This window comes from Hoplias malabaricus, chromosome 7 (assembly GCF_029633855.1).
Source record: "Hoplias malabaricus isolate fHopMal1 chromosome 7, fHopMal1.hap1, whole genome shotgun sequence".
NCBI lineage: Eukaryota > Metazoa > Chordata > Actinopteri > Characiformes > Erythrinidae > Hoplias > Hoplias malabaricus.
The window spans coordinates 27,894,239-27,907,606 of NC_089806.1; the positions used below are offsets into that span (position 1 = coordinate 27,894,239).

The 13,368-nt window shown below is 37.8% G+C and overlaps 1 protein-coding gene across 2 annotated transcripts in view; it reads left to right on the plus strand.

The window, feature by feature from the left end:
* msraa (methionine sulfoxide reductase Aa) overlaps positions 1-5,204 on the plus strand; it is a 132,889-nt gene extending 127,685 nt beyond the window's left edge. Inside the window, exons 6-7 of one of the 2 annotated variants that reach the window (XR_010803902.1) lie at positions 2,799-4,243; positions 4,676-4,806. Coding sequence is in view for 1 of the 2 variants with exons in the window: in XM_066677166.1 (XP_066533263.1) it covers positions 4,676-4,849 (174 nt within the window). In the remaining variant the exon portion in view is untranslated. Of the gene's footprint in view, positions 1-2,798; positions 4,244-4,675 lie in introns of both variants that reach the window. The other variant, XM_066677166.1, reaches the window with a different exon arrangement.
* Positions 5,205-13,368: the final 8,164 nt, after the last annotated feature.

A 13,368-nucleotide genomic window follows, 5' to 3' on the forward strand; every position in this document is an offset into this window, starting at 1 on the left:
AGGTGCATGCCTGCCTCATACCAGATGGTCTGCAAAATGAGATAGTTGGCAGGTCTCTTCACAGTGCATCTCGAGCAGCCCAGCACTTTCCTCTCACGCGCTTCCTTTCTCTTTGCCTGGAAAAGTGTCCAGGAGAGTTTAGTAATGAAACACTAAGGGAAGAAAAACATTACCCAATTACTAATGAGAAATGAACTTACAATTTTAATAAAATAACCAGTAAAAACATGCAATATTCGGATATATGCAAAATCTAAATGGAAGTTGTATGCTAAGGTTGTTGATATTGGAAAAATCTGCATTTGTGGCAAAATCTCAAGTAACCTTGATTGTGAATAAAATCTTATTTAATCTGCTTATTATTTCGTGTTCAATTGCACAAAAGTTTGGAAGGTTATAAAAAAGACAATATATTGAGAGACCAAGAAAGGTATCCAGACATCAGGATAGAAATCTCCAGAAGAAACATTCATTCATTCATTATCTGTAACTGCTTATCCAGCCCAGGGTCTCAGAGGGTCCAGAGCCTACCCAAAATCATTGGGCGCAAGGCAGGAACACACACTGGAGACACACACACACACACACCTATGGACACTTTGGAGTCGCCAATCCACCTACCAATGTGTGTTTTGGACTGTGGGAGGAAACCCACGTGGACACAGGTAGAACACACCAAACTCCCCACAGATATTCGCCATTGTGCCGCCCAGTCCAAGGGGACTTTTATTCTATCGCGTGTTCTTCCCATTGTTGCAGAAACACACAGCAGTCAGAGACGATGTGAGTTTTAGCTCGATTAAAGCGAAGATTTAGTTAATTATATAGTGTACTGGAGCTTGCATGCAGTTAATTTAAGGAGGATTATATATTTCCAGGACTGGATTAATAAAAAGAAAGTGGGAAATGTATTACACCACCTTGAACTCAAATAATAAAGGGAAGTATACTCTTAGTATTAGTTTATAAAAAGACAGCATAACTGCATATGTTTAACTAAATTTTCAGTTCTTGACACATTTTTGTGTCGACTTTTTTTGCAACCACGGGTCTGAGGGACAATCTTCAAAAAGCACCTTTACGTTTCAAATTTGAGAAGCATTCATTAGAGTACAACTCTGTGTCTTAGTGTATTGAAATATCATAAAACTTCTTATACGTACTGTAAAGCCACTGAAATTTTGCTCATGCCTAGAATGATTGTTTTCAAATTATGTCCTATAAGAGGCGACACACTAGTGACACATTAAAATAGCATGGCCATCCACATCCAAGACTGCATTTAATAGTATGTCCTCCAGAAAATATGGGGCAACTCTGAAAGACATCACAGAAACATGTAGATATTGTTTTACAGTTTTCTTGGAAAACATTGTTATGTTACATAACCTGCATTCAAATTCAACATTTTTAAAATAAACCCCAGTTTTCTCATTGTTAAGTCTACAACAGTAAGCAAAATGAAAATGGAAACGCCCAGTTCAGCTGTAAGAACAGTCACACAACAATCTTTAAATTTAAATCTGGTGATTATCAATGGTATGCATTAACTCTCCTTTACCTTTCAAATTCAACAAGCTGAATTCTTCTGAAAGAAATTAGTATAAAAAACACAAGTTATCAGATGTTATAAAAAAAACTATTTTTAAATCTGCTCAGTTACCCAATGATATGTGCCCTTATAAATTCAACTATACCGTTATACCTTGCAGGATCACCAGTCATGCCCCTTATGCTTTTTGGTTTCTCCTGGCACATTTGAGTTCATCATTCTAAAAAGGAATACAGTTGCAACTGAAATTATACAAACCCATTGCAAATTAGTTTTTTTGCCAAAATGTACAAACATTTAGCTGTTTTCAATAAACCAATCAAACAAGAACAATTTAAATAGCTCAATACAACTACTATAACAAGTGATTTCTCCAAATTCAACACAAAATAGCAGAGTATGATGTACGATGTGTGTAAGGAGTAAGCTACATGGACATGAAAACATATAATTTGACTCATAAGTGTGTGTAACTTGCAGGTGACATTCTCTAAACACAACTAGAATGCATTTATAAGCCTTACTGGTGATATAACTTTAAAGTCATAATTTGAGATTATCACTCAACTAAAATCAAATTGCCATCTGAATGCCATGTATAGAGTGTACAGAAACATACACCATATACAACTGATAACATTAAACAACCTGAATGTAATTAGCATGGACTATTGTGTGTTTTTGATGAAAGTATGTGAAAGACTAGATTATGTATATCACAAATGTTTGAATTACATACAAATCGTGTGCCAGTAGAACTGACTGTTTTCTGTTAATTTACTTACCAATAGCTTGAGAACACAGCATTTATCAACCTTCATCTGGACTGGAATATTCTATCAGATAAGACATGGATAAAAATGGTTAATGTACAATAACTCTGTGAGGAATTAAAAAAAAATCTTGATAGGGTTTGTACTCCTATACCTTGTTTTTGATAAACTTCTAGTGGTCAGGATCCAGTCGTGTTGTGTTTGAGGTGTAAATAATAAAAATATTCAGCTCTATTGTATCATAATGGAGGTCTCTCCTGACAGCACAGAACTCTAACTGAACATCAAGACAACCAACAAACATCACCATTCCCTGAAGCTACAGACAACAGCCAAATATATATATATTTTAAAAATGGCCCAATTTGGCAACATTAATTGCACTGACAGTACAAACCTGGCTATGACTTTCAGAACATGCAGTAAGTAAGAACATCATTCATTCATTATCTGTAACCGCTTTTCCAATTCAGGGTCTCAGGGGATCCGGAGCCTACCCGGAATCACTGGGCGCAAGCCGGGAACACACCCTGGAGGGGGAACTCTGAAAGTAATGAGGAATACTGAAAATGTTTTTCGCAACAACATTTCATAAGGAACACTGAACAGTTCCTATAAGTGCTAACATTAAACCTGAAAATGGTCAGTGTCTGTCTCCATAACCACTAGGGTTAGCTGTGTCCAGTTAATAAATCAAGACCCGTGAAGTATACAATTTGTGATGGCAATGTATGTCAATATTTACATTTGTTTCACAAATTCAAGCCTGAGAATTCTTTCAATAAATGTTTACCTAGAAGTGCATCACTAACAGAAAAAATTGAGCCTGATTGTTCACGGAAACTTTCATTCTTCTTCTTACAGAAGAGTTGACTCTGCAGCAAGCAAAAAACACAAAACTATATGTAACAACAGTCAGCACTGCACACTGGTGAATCCCCTGACATTCATGTGAAACCATTCATGAAAATAATAAAAATATAAACATAGCTGGATGTACAACCAGGTCTACAAAACAGCATATGACTAGAAGCAATAACATAAATGTGCCACACTACACACTGTAATGATATTTATCTATGCTGCTACTCATATGTATTTACATATTATATGCCATTTGTGAATGGAGCAAAAACAGACAACAATATAACAAAGAGTTTTGTAATAGAACAAATAAACAAATTATTTTACTTACCGACATAGGGGTGATATACATCTTCAGTTAACTTCTGCTTCCCCTTGAAATTTTTGTTTCATGGTGTGAATGTGAGCCATAATTGAATTAAGGAGGGTAGTGAATGATTTTGTGACACTACCTCAAAATAGTGCATTATATATTGAATAGGTCACAGTTTTGGACACAGGTATTGTACTGAACCCAAGCATGGTGTCTGACATAAGGAGGGGGTAATGTCCAACTCTGTCTTCCTATAGGCTGCAGTGAGATACTTCTCGGTTTTCAGGACAAAAATATTCTGAGAAGATAATTAGTGTGCTGTACCAGCTTTGATTATGAGGCAGCAATCCAACTCAGTAGACTGCCATTGCAGAGACATGAGTAAGTTGGCCATCATAGAGAGATGATCAAATTGCCCATTCATTATTATCTGTAAATGCTTATCCAGTTCAGGGTCCAGTGGGTCCAGAGCCCACCTGGAAACACTTGAGTGCAAGGCCAGTCCTACACAGGGCTACAAACACACACATATATATATATATATGGACACTTTTGAGTTGCCAATCCACCTACCAATGTGTGTTTTTGGACTGTGGGTGGAAACTGGAGCACCTGGAGGAAACCAATGCCGACACGGGGAGAACTCCTCACCGACAATTACCTGTAGCGGGACTTGAACCCATAACCTTCAGGTCCCTGGAGCTGTGAAACTGCAACACTACCTGCTGCACCTTCATGCCGGTATTACTCCGTGCCGTTATGAACTCAAATAGTTCAGCCGTTATTAAGTATAATGCATAAATTATAAATAATAAAGAACACCAAATGAATGAATGAATTGCCCTAGCTGGTCAAAACTGGTATAAAACCGTAAGCATTAGCCAATTTATTTATTTTATGTTACGTTTATGGATACCCTCACTAGTAGAAAACAATTGACGAAGAAAAAAATGTTTTACATTTTTTTTTTAATTGGCTAAAATTGTTCAAGGGATGCTAGAAATATTTTACAACTAATATAAATATATTTTGTTTTTGGTGTGTTATACAGTCTGAAAAATAGAACACTCAGGAATGCACTTTCAACTTTTTGTGTGTGTGTGTGTGTGGTGATTCCTTGTGTTCCCAGGAGTTATACTTTAAATGTTCCTTTTTGTTTATTTATCTTTCCAGGTGCTTACAGAGAACAATTATGGGCAAATCACCACAGAGGTCACCATGGCTAAAGAGTTCTTCTACGCTGAGGATTATCACCAGCAGTATCTAAGCAAAGTCCCAGGAGGCTACTGTGGACTAGGTGGCACTGGAGTATCTTGTCCAATTGGACTTAATAAATCGCTAAAATGATAATTTTAAAATTATAAAAAACTTTAACTGCAATGTAAGCCAGGGTTATGGGTTCATATTATCCTCTGAAACGTCTCCCTTTCATGATTAAAATACAATTTACACTCTTAGATCTACAAGAAAAGTATCTATATTAAATCTATAACAGAAGTTTCATACTTCTGAGTACTATTATAAACTACATACTATTAAGTCTACAAAAATGTGTCAATCTCAGATCCATAATGAGTGCCATTTTTAGAAATATGAGAGAAATCTCATTTTCAGGTTTATAAGAAAAGCCTCAAATCTAGTTTTAGAAATGTCTTTATGTAAAACTTTTTTTCCTATATTAATAAAATTCAATTGTTAAATAGAGCAGTGTCTGTTTTTTTTCTTTTTAGTTCTCATGGTTTGAATGCTCAAGCGATTCAAAGCAGTTCAAAGCCATTAATCGAAAATACTGTTAACGTTTTACAATAAACGTACCTTAATTAACTGTACTTAAGTATAATTAAGTAAAGACACAATTAATTATCAATTAATCGTAAAAACAAGAACTAGCATTATTTTACGATATATAATCATAGAAGAATGTTAATTTTAATTCTTGTTTCTTATCATTACCTAAAGTTCAACTATGAGGATATTACCTCATTTGCTAGCTCTCCAGTCTGTTTGTGTGTTTAAATCAGGTCTAATGTTTTTACGAAGCCCAGTGTCTATAAATGGGCTAAAAAAATGTCTTGGTTGAGTACACTTTTCTCTCTCTGCTCATGGCAGAGAAAAGGCATCTGGATATTTTTAGACAATGGAGAGAATACCTTGAAGAGCACTGTAGTGGAGATGAACAGATTATTAATTTTTAATTAAAAATATACTTTTTAGGGACTTAATATGCAGAAGTTATCTTAATATGCAGAAAGACCTTTCTCCAATTTCAGAAACATCTCCAAGCCACACAAGCCAGATGGAATGTGAGATTACCCAGAGAGGGTCATATAACTGACACTACAGGCTCTTTTCAGGACAGGTTACAACACAGGGTTAAAAGAAGAATCTTTCAGAATGCATAGAGACACACAGGCTCAACCTTGATTAAAGCTGTCTTCTCACACATTTTGAAAGAATGTTAAACAAAAGAATCACACATTCCTTAATTCTTTTGTTTACCTGATGAACAAGTTGCCTATGTGTACCACTCTGTGAAATGAATTCCCTTTTAGACAAGTCAAAACGGGTGGAATTAGTTTACATATGTTTTAAATCAGCTTTTTATATGAACTTATGTAGGAACCAAGGTAGCCACATACTCTGTGTGAAATTTGGTTAAGAATTATGTAAAACATGGTTTGTCTCAGTGATATAACTTGTGTTAAGACACTCTCTTATAACTGCATAATTCAGAATTCTGGGAATGTCTTCAAGTCTTTGTCTTGTCGAGTGTCAAAAATTTTATGTGAGGTCACTACCAAGGTACAGGAAAATCAGGGGCAAGAGATGCTCCACTCCTCAATCTCTGACGACCAATCAGGTACAAACCATCATCATCATCATCATCATTTTCTTCTCCGCTTCTCCATTTCAGGGTCGCGGTGGCAACAGGGCGAGCAAAGAAGCCCAGACGTCTCTGTCCCTTGCAACATCCACCAATTCCTCCTGGGGGATCCCAAGGCGTTCCCAGGACAGCCGGGAGATATAATCCCTCCAGCGTGTCCTGGGTCTACCCCGGGGCCTCCTTCCAGTTGGACGTGCCTGGTATACCTCCAGTGGGAGGCGTCCAGGAGGCATCCTGATCAAATGCCCAAACCACCTCAACTGACTTCTCTCAATGCGAAGGAGCAGCGACTCTACTCCGAGCTCCTCCCTAGTCACTGAGCTCCTCACCCGATCACGGAGAGTACGCCCAGCGACCCGGCGGAGAAAGCTCATTTCGGCCGCTTGTATCCGCGATCTTGTTCTTTCGGTCATTACCCAGAGCTCATGACCATAGGTGAGAGTGGGAACGTAGACTGACCGGTAAATTGAGAGCTTTGCTTTATGGCTCAGCTCTCTCTTCACCACAACGGTGCGGTACAGTGACCGCATTACTGCAGACGCTGCACCTATCCTACGGTCAATCTCACCATCCCTCTTCCCATCACTCGTGAACAAGAACCCGAGATACTTGAACTCCTTCACAGGTACAAACCGGATTCCAAAAAATTTGGGACACTAAACAAATTGTGAATAAAAACTGAATGCAATGATGTGGAGGTGCCAACATCTAATATTATATTCAGAATAGAACACAAATCATATCAAAATGATATAAATCATTTTAAGGGAAAAAATATGTTGTTTCAGAATTTCATGGCGTCAACAAATCCCAAAAAAAGTTTGGACAAGGCCATTTTTTACCACTGTGTGGCATCCCCCCTTCTTCTTACAACACTCAACAGACGTCTGGGGATAGAGGAGACCAGTTTCTCAAGTTTAGAAATAGGAATGCTCTCCCATTCATGTCTAATACAGGCCTCTAACTGTTCAATCGTCTTGGGCCTTCTTTGTCGCACCTTCCTCTTTATGATGCGCCAAATGTTCTCTATAGGTGAAAGATCTGGACTGCAGGCTGGCCATTTCAGTACCCGGATCCTTCTCCTATGTAGCCATGATGTTGTGATTGCTGCAGAATGTGGTCTGGCATTATCTTGTTGAAAAATGCAGGGTCTTCCCTGAAAGAGATGACTTCTAGATGGGAGCATATCTTGTTCTAGAACCTGAACATAGTTCTCTGCATTAACGGTGCCGTTCCAGACATGCAAGCTGCCCATGCCACAGGCACTCATGCAACCCCATACCATCAGTGATGCAGGCTTCTGAACAGAGCATTGAAAACAACTTGGGTTATCCTTGTCCTCTCTGGTCCGGATGACATGGCGTCCCAGTGTTCCATAAATAACTTCAAATCGTGACTCATCTGACCACAGAACTGTCTTCCATTTTGCCACACTCCATTTTAAAAGACCCCTGGCCCAGTGCAAACGTCTGAGCTTGTGGAGCTTGCTTAGAAATGGCTTCCTCTTTGCACTGTAGAGTTTCAGCTGGCAACGGCGAGTGGCACAGTGGGTTGTGTTCACTGACAATGCTTTCTGGAAGTATTCCTGAGCCCATTGTTTATTTCCTTGACAGTGGCATTCCTGTTTGAGGTGCAGTGACGTTTAGGGGGCTGGAGATCACGAGCATCCAGTAGAGTTTTTACGGCCTTGACCCTTACACACAGAAATTGTTCCAGATTCTCTGAATCTTTTGATAAAGTTATGCATGGTTGATGATGATAACTTAAAAGTCTTTGCTATTTTACGCTGGGTAACACCATTCTGGTATTTCTGCACAACACATCTTTCTGCGCAACAATGGTGGAATTGGTGATCCTCTTACCATCTTGGCTTCAGAGAGACACTGACACTCTGAGAAGCTCTCTTTATATCCAGTCATGTTGTCAACTGACCTAATTAGTGTTAATTGGTCTTCCAGCTGTTCATTATATGCTCAATTTCCATTTTCCAGCCACTTATTGCTACTTGTCCCAACTTCTTGGGGATTTGTTGACACTGTGAAATTTTGAATCAACATATTTTTCCTTTAAAATGTTACATTTACTCAGATTAAACTTTTGATCTGTCATCTATGTTCTATTACGAATAAAATATTGGCATTTGCCATTTCCACATCATTACATTCAGTTTTTATTCACAATTTGTTTAGTGTCCCAACTTTTTTGGAATCCGGTTTGTATTCAAGGCGGGTTTTCTAAACTCTGGTTTAAAACCAAGTGGCGCCAAATGACGCTCACTCTTTTCACACACCTTTTTTGCGAAATGCCCTCTTTTCAGAATCTTTGGAAAGGAAAAAGATTTTCTGAAGAACGTCTCTCTCCTGCTTCCAGCAGACAATGCTTCTCAGATAGGGTAGTCAGAGAGCTCTCCAGCTCTGCTGGCGCCCCTCAGGTGTCAGCATCTCATGGCTCTCTTAAACAGTCTTGGGCCCCTCAAGCATGGTCCAGATAGAACAGAAGTTCTATATTAATTTTATATCTAGTAGAAAACTATAGTTTAAGAAAAGCTATAATTTAACTCCAGCAAAATTCAGTGCCACCCAGAGCATGAAGGAGACCTCAGACCCTCAAAGTGATGACAAGAGCTCCTGGATCAGTGACGGAGAAGGCCACACACCCTCAGGATGACCTTCTGAGATGAGGCCCAGGAGAGACCTGCATGGACGTGTCTCTCACAAGGCGGCAGATCAGCGACGACGGAGAATTCCCACAGAGACCTTCAGAACCTCACCAGCTCTAACAGCAACCCTGCCAAAAGTTTATCCTTCTATCTACAACTGTTTAATTTCACCATCAAGAGGAGACAAACTGCAGATTAATAGTGGACATGTATTTTTTAGATGTGTAAATAGAAACTTATATAAAATTATGAAAGCTTTAGTCCATATCAATTTCAAACAGTTTTATAAAACCTTAAGGTAGCATTGATACCCAACAACATCATTCATTCTTTACTCATTCTCTGTAACCGCTTATCCAGTTCAGGGTTGTGGTGGGTCCAGAGCCTACCTGGAATCACTGGGGGCAAGGCAGGAACAAACCCTGGAGGGGGCGCCAGTCCTTCTACCCAACAACATGACCAAAAAAAAAAAAAGAAAATGAACCACCAATATGTGGCTTTAGAGTGGTGCAACCAACCAACCAACAAACAACAAAACCAAACAATAAACTACTGGGGTTTTTTTTTTTGTGTGTTTTTGTTTTGTTGTTTTTTTGTGTTGTGTTTTTTGTGTTTCATTTAATCCAGTTCCAAAGCAGCTACCAAACGTGCAACACAACAGTTTTCTAGAAAAAGAGACTAAATTCTTAAAGAAGAACTTCACACTAATAAATGTGGGTAAAATACCCAAAACCTAACAGCAACACTTTCACACTGGTGATATACTATCTACGGTTCTTAGTCCAACAAAGACACTAGGCACTGCTTAAATGCTTATTTTAGTCCCTATGGTTATTTCAAGTCGGTGCATACAACAGTCCAAAATGCATCATGAAGGCTGTAGTGAATTCAAAGACTGCCTCGATGACAATGGTCATGTTCACAAGTGTCTGTCGTGTTGGTTATCCTCCACAAATTAAACAAATTTCATTTAATTTTCATTTTCTCTCCTTGTGTAAGACGTTTCTGGATTGGTACCTTGGGGGTAGTTCAGACCACAATCCCAAAATTACCACACTACTAACACTAAACACCCTTGTATTTACAAAAAAAAAAAAAAAAAAAAAAAAAAAAAGCCAAACCTTTAAAATTCACCTACTAAACTGCAAAATCAGGAACCACATTTTTATTATCATTTTGGATAATATTGTGCTCCACCCCACCCCCATGTGTCTAGAATATATAAAAAAAAAACATTTCAATAATTTTTTTTTTCAGAACTTACTATAAATTGCACTAAAATGTATCTCTGTAACGGCACAGTTGCGCAACAGTTAGTGTCACAGTCACACAGTTCCAAGGTTATGGGTTCAAGACCCGCTCCAGGTGACTGTCTGTGAGGAGTTTGATGTGTTCTCCTGTGTCCATGTGGGTTTCCTTGGGTTGGTCCAGTTTCCTCCCACGGTCCAAAATTGCATGTTGGTAGGTGGACTTGCGAGTCGAAAGTGTCCATAGGTGTGAGTGAGTGTGTTTCGCCCTGTGAGGGACTGGCACACCTCGAGGTGTGTTTCACACCTTGCGCCCAGTGATTCCGGGTAGTCTCTGGACCCTGGACTGGATAAGGGTTACAGAAAAATAATTAATATATCTCTGGAAATAAGAAGAATAGGTTCCCTATTGTGATGATCCTACATTTTGGAACACTGTAAAACTTTACCTTAAAGTACCATCTGTTTGAAAAGTTCTTCACAAAACAATAAAATCTGCAAACAAAATTCTTAAAATCAAGAGGAGAAAGTATATGTTGGGAAGTCAAAACAGAAAACATCTCAAATCTATTTTTAAAAAGATTCTGGAAATGTGATACTCATTTTCATTTTGCCAGTTTTTGCTTTCATTTTGTTTTTGTGGACTTTGCTGATAAGGCCTTTTACTTCTGGAATCTCTCATTTGCTTTTGCATTTTGGCAAGGGTAGGTTTCAAGGGTAGGTTACAAGATAATGTTCACCTTGAATCTATGTATATTGATCACTAATTTTCATCTGACAGGCGTTCTTAAACCTCCTCTGGGACCTAGCCATACACAGCAGCAAGTAAATTTAATTTTAGCATTAAGAAGTTCATATAAACATTATAATTAATAGCTGAATGATGTGTAGATATTGTAGATACTCACATTTCTTCCCTGCGCAAATGTTTTTTCTCCATCCAGTGGACTAGAACTTCCGTAAGTGAAGTGTGAAAATTTATGGTCATGCTTAATGTAATTATTATACCATCTAGAAAAATGTTATGAACGTTTGAACGTTATGAAATTTTTCTGTTATCAAGAATATTTAGCACACTAATGTGAGCATTTTAAAAATCTTGTTGATTGAACAGAGAGAAAACACTTACGTAGGGAAGAAATGTGAACATCTGAAATATCTACAGACAAAAAAAATCAAAAATCAATAATAATTATTGATTTTTATATATATTATTACATAATTCAAAAATAAATTATAATGTTAAAATCAGTGACCAATGGAGATTCAAGGCAAACATCATCTTCTAAGACCCACCAACCCTTGAAACCTGTGCCTAAACTCAGATGCAAAAAAGAACGAAAAGAAGCAGAAGCAAAAAAAAAATATATATATATATATATATATATAGCCGCAAGCGGCAATGGCGGGTCCTATGAATAAGCCATATCAGAGCACTTTGACAGTCTCAGCCAACAATGAGGCCTTAGGGAGCATGGGCCTGTTTGGCCAAACAAGGGAAAATTGGGTGTAAGATATTGTTGTAGATGTTGTTATAATGTTTAGCAAAGGATATGTTATGACTGGTGAGCGCTGTTTTCAAATATGATAAATGCTTTTCATATGTTATGACCTTTCACTTGTGCAGATGAATAGGATTTCATGAATGTAGATGAACAAAGCAATATTTGGTCTTAGAGTGCCATCTGCTGGTGAAAGCGTGTACTTTTGCAGAGGAGTTCATGTTAGAAATGCACACACACACACTTTTTAATTGCCTACTGCTCTGTAAATATTTAACTAACATGGACATATGTGGTATCAGTGGAATCCTAAGGACCTGAACCTTAAAATTCATCAATAAAATAATAGAATCAGTATTATAGTACCAATAATAGAAATCCAGCATGAACACAAAAACAGCACATAACAAATTAAAATCTAATTGTAGCATCACCTTTCGGTAGATTTGAGTCATATTAAACACAATGCTTCAGGGTAAGGCCCTAAAATACTTATGTCAAGTTTGGTCTTGATTGGGGTTAGTTTGTTTAAGCTATAGCTGAAATAATTTAGAACTGGATTTAGAACTAAATGTTGAACTTTTTTTGATAATTATTGATCACCAAACTCTTCCAAAAGATTCCAACAAAGTCAATTGTTTGAGAACAGAGTGAAAATCCAGGGACTAGTTAAAAAATGTTCAATTTTGAACAACTGGTTATTGAGAAAAGATGATGCATTTTTTGACAACACTTGCAGTTACAAAGTTGTTAGGCCCTGTGCAGAGTATACAAAGAAGCAAACTGCGTGTCAATATGCTTAATTTTTGCTGAGAAATATCAAATATTCTTGATATAGCGCCCCCTAGTGGCTATCATTACGTAACTTTTTGTACATTTAGGAAGTACCCCCAGGGACATATGAGTCAATTCTCATAATGATTGGACCTTGTTAAGGTTGTCAAACAGCTGCTGAAATCTAATTGGCCAATGACGATCACAATTTTGCCCGAATCGCGTTGTTCTTAAATTTCCACTTATAGCCTTGCAGATAGAAGCAGCATGCCAAAGGGCATTCCAATCCGCCTTACGGATGTTGAGATATAAACTTGTGCGAAAGTGAAATTTGAACACATTTGAGTTAAGTATGAAATTGTTATGAATTTTTAAGTAAAACATACGAAAAGCCGAAGCGGTTCATTTGCATATGGCGGCCATTTTGAATGGAAATTTCAAAACTTTTTTGTTACTTCCTGACCTGCGGACACCTGTGAAGATTTTGGTACCAAGTTCTAGGGAAATGGACTAAAATCCAGGGACTAGTTTACAAAAGTAAATTTTGCAATTTATCAATTTTAGCTCAAAGTTATTGTGGGCAGAGCTACGTTTTGACAAAAGTTAGATACAACAAAATGCAAGGAATCAGGGAAAAAAATAATTTTGTTTCTATGTTATACGGTTTAGGGGATAGGGATGTAAAAGCGTTTGGTATTGCTATAGCGCCACCTTGAGGCCAATAGGTGTAATTTTCCATAGTTCTCTCATGGCACCTCAGCTGTACCTTGCCTTAAATTTTGGTGGCTCTGGACTAGTTC